This window comes from Colletotrichum chrysophilum (assembly GCF_026319265.1).
Source record: "Colletotrichum chrysophilum strain AFK26 chromosome Unknown scaffold_16, whole genome shotgun sequence".
NCBI classification, from domain to species: Eukaryota; Fungi; Ascomycota; class Sordariomycetes; order Glomerellales; family Glomerellaceae; genus Colletotrichum; species Colletotrichum chrysophilum.
Window position 1 is genome coordinate 284,991 of NW_026517303.1, and position 7,485 is coordinate 292,475.

General features: G+C 55.1%; 3 protein-coding genes across 3 annotated transcripts; 1 reads left to right on the forward strand and 2 right to left on the reverse strand.

Moving 5' to 3' along the window:
- Positions 1-2: 2 nt before the first annotated feature.
- COL26b_003041 (uncharacterized protein) lies at positions 3-1,718 on the forward strand (the record flags this gene model as incomplete). Its single annotated transcript, XM_053175946.1, has 1 exon — positions 3-1,718. The coding sequence occupies one exon, from the start codon at positions 3-5 to the stop codon at positions 1,716-1,718; it is 1,716 nt and encodes a 571-aa protein (XP_053040113.1).
- A 436-nt stretch (positions 1,719-2,154) lies between these two features.
- On the reverse strand, positions 2,155-2,625 carry COL26b_003042 (uncharacterized protein; the record flags this gene model as incomplete). The annotated part of the gene is made up of 1 exon (XM_053175947.1): positions 2,155-2,625. One exon carries the CDS (start codon positions 2,623-2,625, stop codon positions 2,155-2,157), a length of 471 nt encoding a protein of 156 aa, XP_053040114.1.
- A 918-nt stretch (positions 2,626-3,543) lies between these two features.
- On the reverse strand, positions 3,544-5,289 carry COL26b_003043 (uncharacterized protein; the record flags this gene model as incomplete). The annotated part of the gene is made up of 2 exons (XM_053175948.1): positions 3,544-4,969; positions 5,015-5,289. The coding sequence occupies 2 exons, from the start codon at positions 5,287-5,289 to the stop codon at positions 3,544-3,546; spliced, it is 1,701 nt and encodes a 566-aa protein (XP_053040115.1).
- Positions 5,290-7,485: the final 2,196 nt, after the last annotated feature.

Consider the following 7,485-nt stretch of genomic DNA (forward strand, 5'->3'; position numbering starts at 1 on the left):
AAATGGATGAGATGGAGCAACGTCTGACCACGTCCAAAGCCTCTTACGATGCTCAGCTGGACGATATTGAAAAAAGCGCCGAGAACTCTGAGACGTCGCACAAGGAGAAGGTGAATACGATGCAGCAACTCATCGAGGATGCCAAAACAGCCCATCGTGAAGAGCTAGGCGAGAAGCAACAAAGTATGGATGCAGCCAAAGCCGTCCACGACGCCGAGACGGACAAGTTGCGGATAAGGATCGAAGACACCAAGGCCATGTACAAGAACAGGGTGGGGGTGGCTCAAAAGCAACTGAACGACTCCAAGGCTACACACGAGGACAAGGTGAAGGAGATGCAGAGGCAGATCGACGAGTGCAACACCGCACGCGATAAAGATGCGGAGGAGCATGGGAAGGAAATGAAAAGCATGCGAGATGCTATAGAGGAGATGAGAAACACACATTGGGCCGCCATAGAGACTGAAAAGTCATCGCACGGCAGGGAGAAGCAGTCGTTGGAAACGACTCACTACAAAGAAAAGGGAGGTTATGAGACAGCGCTCAAGAACATCAAGTTGGAGATGGGAACGCTCAAGAAAGAGCACGCAGCAGCCACCCATAATGCCAAAGAAGAGCGTCATCGGCTCGAACAGAAGGCTACCGGATTGGAAGATCTAGTACTGATACTGAGTGACTCAAAACTCGAGGTAGAGAGGCACTTAGAGGAGGAGAGACGCGACGCAGCGCTGAAAAGTTCGCACCTCGAGCGTCTCCAGAAGGACTTGGCAGATGTGGAGTTGCAGAGGGTTGATGTTGGAAATCAGCTCGTCAGCATAGAGGCCGAAGTGCAAGTGCTGAAGGAGAGTCTCAGCACAGAGATGACCGAGACAGCAAAAGCTGAAGAGAGTCTCCGGCTCGCCAATGAGTTCCATACCGATGCAATTTTCCAATGGGCTAGACTTTTATTTGGTCCAAGGGAGTTCTATAGCGAACAAACGCTGATATCAGCCATTGGCCAAGGCACTCAGGCCGCAGGCCACGATCACAAGCCTTGGCTTATCAGCGAGTCTTGGACAGCAGATCAACAATACTCGGAGTTTCCTGGTCACGAGTTAGGGGCGGTCGTTTCGATGCTCGTTCAGGACCTGCAAGACAAAGTGCTTGGGATCAGCGTGTTTCACGGTCTGATGCGGAGACTGACCAGACTGGTCTCACGGGCTCCACGAGTCAACACAGCGTTGATACAGTGGATTATCGACCACAGCAATTGGAGTCTTTCGACAGTCCGTCCAAGTGAGCTTAATATCCCTGCGCGAGCTGCCATCTGGGCGCTGGCGGACGTTCTGAGACGGAGATGGCCCAGCACTGGACACATCGAAGACTCGCACGAGGTCATGCAAGAGTGCTGGGATCTCATCGCTCAGCATGACCCCAAGGCAGTCGACGCCGAGGGACTCAACGCCCAAGGGAAAGTTCCAATGGTGTTGGAGCTCCTGCAAGACAACAATGGGAGTGTTATTCACATCGTCAAGAAGCCCGAATGGGCGTGGGCTGTCATCATGGACATGCAGAGACATACCTGCGCATTCGTCAAAGAGAACTGCTTGCGAGAAGTGGCTATGGGTAATGGTATATGGGATAAGGAGGTCAAGGCGGGGAACATGGTTATCCACTTAGACATGAGTAAGCCAGAGTGCGTAGACTTTTATATGGAATACTGGGTATTTGAGGACTAAATAAAAGTATCGCCTGGCTCCTTTATCGCGTGTGTTTTATTTGTGAGTGTTGATGCATGAGTCTTACTTTTGCTGTACATTGCATAGGTACGCTTCGGACTAGGCCCCCAACTTTGAGAAGCATCAAGTCCAGTTGGGCACGCCTTCGCGCATATTTTGGGCAAAGTATCAATTTAAGCTACCTTACTCCTCCAAGAGCGATGTTGCCCTTGGCCTCTGAGAGCGATGTTGCTGCTCATAACCATCTGCCTAGAACTCTTTCGCCCATCTTCTCTGCGACAGATGCCCTTTTCCTCTGAGAGCGATGTTGCTCATCATCACTGCATACCGATATCTGCGTTGCCCGTTTCCTATGAGAGCGATGTTGCTCTCATCTCCTCCGACGGCTGTATCGCCCCTCTCCTGCCTGTTCCAACACCCCTGAGACGATGTTGTCTCATTTCCTGAGGTCGCCGAACCAGGCATCGTCGCTGTTCTCCTCGTCGCTAAACGTGGCATCGTCGTTGTCGCCTTCACCAGACGAGACGTCCTCTTTATTGTCCTCCTCATCGGACGAAGCGTCTTTGTTGCCGCCCCCCTCATTGTTACTTCCTTCCGCACTTGACGAGGCAGCGGTGTTGCTGCCTTCCGCTCTGGGCGAAGCATCGTCGTCGTTGTCCTCCTCCTCCCTGTCGCCTTCCATGGAACTGTAGGAAAAGTCATCGTTGGGAGCTTCTCCGAGCTGCAGCCAGACCACGTTCTGGAGCTGCGCGTCGATAAAACTGAAGAGCTCTTCGGCCTTTTGGTTCATTTGCTCCGCGAGCTGCTTCGCTTTGTCTTTGCTGATGTTAGCTGGGCGATCATCTTCCTTTTCAATTGACGATTGATCGGTCTCGTTCGGTTTGTCTTTTGGCGAGGTAGGCGCCATGTTGACAGTTAGGTTTTATTAGTTGCGAGAGGGTGGCTGGAGTGATTAGGTGGGTTGCTGGATGAATTTGTGATGGAAAGTCCGAGGTAGGAAGGTAGGTGTTGGAGGAGGTAGTGAGAAGAGAGAAGGGGTGGAAAGTTGATTAAAGGGAAAAAAAAAAAAAAAAAAAGGGGGGGATGTGAACAAAAAAGCAGCGCAGGTTTTTCAAAGATATATTATGAAAGGCATGCTGAAATTATATAATGTGTAGAACTTGGCTAACTTGCAGACTTTGATAGATGTTAAACGACGTATGCTGGGCTAAGTTGTAAATTTATGTGCGACTGGCCCATCTGCACTGCTTTTCTAAGAACCCGACTGAGATCTTAGTATAAGCAGGTTGGTGTCACAAATTCTAGTGCAAGTAGCTCACTTACACTATTTGTTAAGAATTTCAACGCCATTAGATCTACTCTAGGGCTATACTCATTGTCAACATTCAGTACATCGCTATGCTCTACCGAGAATAACATCATTCCCTTCTTTACCTCGGCCATGGGTGAAATCGAGTCCACGTCCGGGCTGTCGTTTGATGTATCATCTGCTACCTAAGGCGAATAGAGCACACACATTATAGGACATAGACGACAGCGCATTTCGAGGAGGCTTTTTACATGCAGGCACGACAGAGCAGTTTGGCGGCCACGAACAAAGGGGATTACATCAATGGGATTGAAGAATACATCATCAGACGGGGTCCCACGAAGGTGAACATGGCTATATACAACGTCGCCGTCTACCTCGAATCAAACACTAATACTATCCAAAGCCCCGACAGTCCATGGCTGTACGGGTTCAAAGTGCTCAGCGCGTCCCAGGAACCCAGCCCAGTGTCATGCATCGTATCATTAATTACAGCGTTGCGCCCAGGTATCTCTATCACCACCCATCGACAATCTTCACGTACACATGCAGGCCCTTGGCCGGGCGCGCGGTGACGCCGCCCTTGATCGTAATGTTCTTCTCGTCGTACTCCTCCTTGTTCTTCAGGCTGAACTCGAAGCGGCCGATCCACGAGGCCAGGATACACGCAAACTCTGCCTTGGCGAAGCCCTGTCCGATGCAGCTGCGCGGGCCGTGCAGGAAAGTCATGAAGGCGTAGTTGCTCGTGGCGCCACCGCTGGCGGCCGTCTTTTTGCTCTCGGCGTCGGCGCCGTCGCGGGGCATCCACCTGTCGGGGTCAAAGCGGCCGGCATCGGGGCCCCACAGCGCCGTGTCCTTGTTCGTGGCCCACGGGCAAAGCATGATGCGGGTTCCCTTGGGGACCTTGTTGCCGTCAATGACGGTGTCTACGGCGGCCTCGCGGAGGGTCATGGGGACGGGGGAGTAGTAGCGGAGGACCTCGTTGCAGACGGCGTTGAGGTAGGGCATGTGGTCAATGTCGAGGGCCGTGATGTCGCCGGGGGTGCCGGGGGTGGGGAGCCGCTCGCGGATCTCGAGGCGGAGACGGGACTGGACCTCGGGGTGCAGGCAGAGGCAGTAGATGGCCCACATCATGGCGGAAGCGGTCGTTTCGTGGCCGGCCGCGAGGAAGGTCATCATCTGGTCGACCAGGTTGTCCTCGCTGAAGCCGCCAGACTCGAGGGCGACTGACAGAATGTCAATGTCGGTGAGCTGCTTGCGCTCGAGCTTCGCCTTCTTCTCGCGGATGAGCTCGCGGCATGTGGCACGGATGGTCTGAGCAGCCTTGGCGATGTCGCCGTTGCGGCGGAAGGGGAGAGCGTGAACGAGGGGTCCAGGGAGGAGGAGGCCCAGAACGGCGAGGACCTGCGCCTGACGACTCGGCTTGAAGACGTGCTGGTAGGTCTGGTTGAGGGGGTTTGAGGGATCGCGAATGGCACCAAAGTCGCGTCCCATGCCTGCCATGCCAATGATGTCGAGCGTGGTTCGCGACGCCCAATTGCCAATCTCCAACACGGCCGTCTTGGGGCCCAGGGCCGCCTTCTCGGGGTCCTCGGTTCCGTCGGCCGCCGTCTTGGCCGCCTCGGCCATGACGGCGTCGGTGATGGCCTCGACGCCCTCGCATGCCTTGCTCCAGAAGAGGGGGTACAGATCCTTGACGTGGCGGAAGGCGAAGGCCGGCATAAGGTTCTTACGCTGGACTTTGTGGTTGTCGCCCTCGGCCAATAGGACGCCGATACCGAGGATACGGCCGATCGACGATCGCACGGCAGTGGGCTTGTGGAAGTCGTAGTTGTGCGTAACCAACACCTCGGCCAGGGCCTTTGGCGAGGTGATGAGCAGGCGCTCCTGGTTGAAGAGGCCGCGGTAGCGGATGATGCCCTCGTGGGGGATGGTGTTGATCCTGGTTTGTTAGTCTACGTACGTCATGCGATGCAAGTGAACATACCATTCAATCATGGGAACGCCAGTCGGCTGGCGCACGATTCTAGGGTATTGACCCATTAACCAGTGGTCGTCCTTGGGCCCGGGTAACGTGCGAAGAGCGGAAAAGTACTGAGGGTATAGGAAGACGACAAAGACTCCCCAGGCCATCATCTGGAGCATCCAGGCGCTGGCGAAGGTGACAAGGACGTGGCATCTCGAGAACACTGGCTGGCGCAATGCCAGCAATACCGCAATCACCGCCGAGCTGACGGACACTCCACGCCACGGAACCCCCATGGCGCTGTTGGTCGACTCTCGTCGGAGGCGTGGCGCCTTTGAGTTTCGAGATGATGATGACGGCGACGGAGGACGTATGGAGGTGTCGAGTTGACGCAGTCAGCTGCAAGCCTGTCGAGAGGACGTGGATGGAATGTTCGCAGAGCTGCTATGCTCGGGCAGTGGGAGCTTTATGGCGACCACGGACGAGGTCAACAAAGAGCAGGCTGTTGAAATAGAAACAACGCAAGAGCTCGGGCTAAAGCGTAAGGTTGGTAACGTAAGGTTGTTCAAGACAAGCTATGTTGGGTTTAAGCTCAATTGAAGGGTGGGAAAGGCGAGGTAGATCCCGCGTGGGCTGAGAGCCGGTCGATCGGTTTCATGCGTACGGGGTTGCGACATGGAACCAAAGCATCGCCAGCACATGCACACCCACGCAACGACGCACGCACCGTACCTATTTTCTGCGTGCTGGTGCTGTTTGCTGGAGCTGAGGCAGGGGACGTGGGCGTTGGCCTAGGAGAGGACGCGAGACGATGGGGATCAAGATGGGATGAGACGAGACGAGACGGGACAAGCCGGACGGAGGTGGTATCCAAAAGTTGGCAATCTGGCAAGTTGGACAAAGGATCGAATGCCCTTCTTGGCAAGATGGTCGGTCGAGACTGTGGGTAACGTGTTCGTGGTTCTCGTGGTGGTGTTTGTGAAGTGGTCTTGTTTGTAGGCCGGCATTGACGAAGGGGGAGGTCCAATATAGAGGAATGTTGCTGGCTCAAGTGCCGAGCTCAGGCGCAAACGGTGCTTCAGTCTCCTCGGCCGTTCTCTTGAGGTGCTGCTGGTCTCAGGCTGTCAACGTCTCGGCTGGCGCAGCCGGATACGTCTCTCTTTTATGTCGAAAGGGTGGTGTTGGCGGTGGCTTTGGACGCAACGTAGGGTTCGTCCACGAGGCAGACGACAGGTCAAAGAAGGCTTGATCTTGTTCGATGGAGCGGGAACGGGATTTGAATGGAATGGATGATCAGCACATGATGGAAGACGGCACTCCAATCCCTGGGCCCTTGTCCATCGCCGCGTGGGAGCCCAGATGGAGGGGTCGACCTCGAATTGGATCCCATTCTCGTACTAGCCCGCAGCCAATTGGGTGGTTTGGGCTAACCCAGGCAGGGTAGTCGTGTCTGAAGGGCCCACCGTCTTAGACCGAGGACGGGGGTGTAGATGCCGTAGGACCGGGGCTGGGACGATTTGTTCGCCCGATCGAAGGAAAAAGGTGCTTCTGTTGCTTCCACCTGGGGACCTTGGGACACTTGGAGCGGGGGGTTTCCTGGCTCAGCAATGGGTGAATGTTACTGTGAGAGCCACGCACCATCCATCGGGGCAGGACACGACGGGCCAGTCGCCTCTCGAGGAGCTGCAGGGGCCACTCTCGGTCCGCCTGCACGCAGTTGCAGTTGCGGTTGCAGGACCTGGAGCTCCTTCTTTTTGGTGGAGAATGTCGGACCCAGACCCCGGAGCACATCAAGCAGCAACCTGAATGCCAGCAACAACGCATCTTCTGGTCCATGTCAGCAACAGAACAGAAGCATCAGCCAGAAACACCGTCGGTGTTTAGGCATGCCGACACACCACAAACCGCATGTTTCGCATCGACCCGTGATTGGCCACGCCCCCGAACAAGAGCCAAGTCGCATAGGCTTCCCGTTTCAATCCGGTGGACTGTGCTTGGGCTTCCAGGCAAGAGGCTTCGTGTGTAGAACGAGTGAAAATGGCATTAGGCGAACGGACAACTGACAAACAATCAACCCATCTCGCCGGAAAACCCTGGATATCCGTGTGCTGCAGAGAGTGTTCGTCCCCAGAAGCATCCGTTTGGTCCAGCCTGGTTCAGCTCATCCAGAAAACTCACTTCATCCAAGGCAGCCGGGACCATCACGCCCTCCGCCAGATGGGAAACGTTGCTCGCAAGGGAAACGGCAAACGTTGGAAATTTTGAGAGAAAACACTGCACAGCCACGTTCGTTCCGTAGCCTATTCCTCTTTGCCTCTTTTGCCTCCTCGTCCGCATGCTCTTCCGCTGCACCGCAAGGTCCAGAGCCTGCCCGAGCACCCCTCTGACAGCCTTCGTTTCCGCCTACCGTCCGTGAGGATGGTTAGACTTGTGCGGATTACTTGGCGTTCGACAGGACGCAGCCACCTAAACATAGCAGAGTCGCTGGTTGC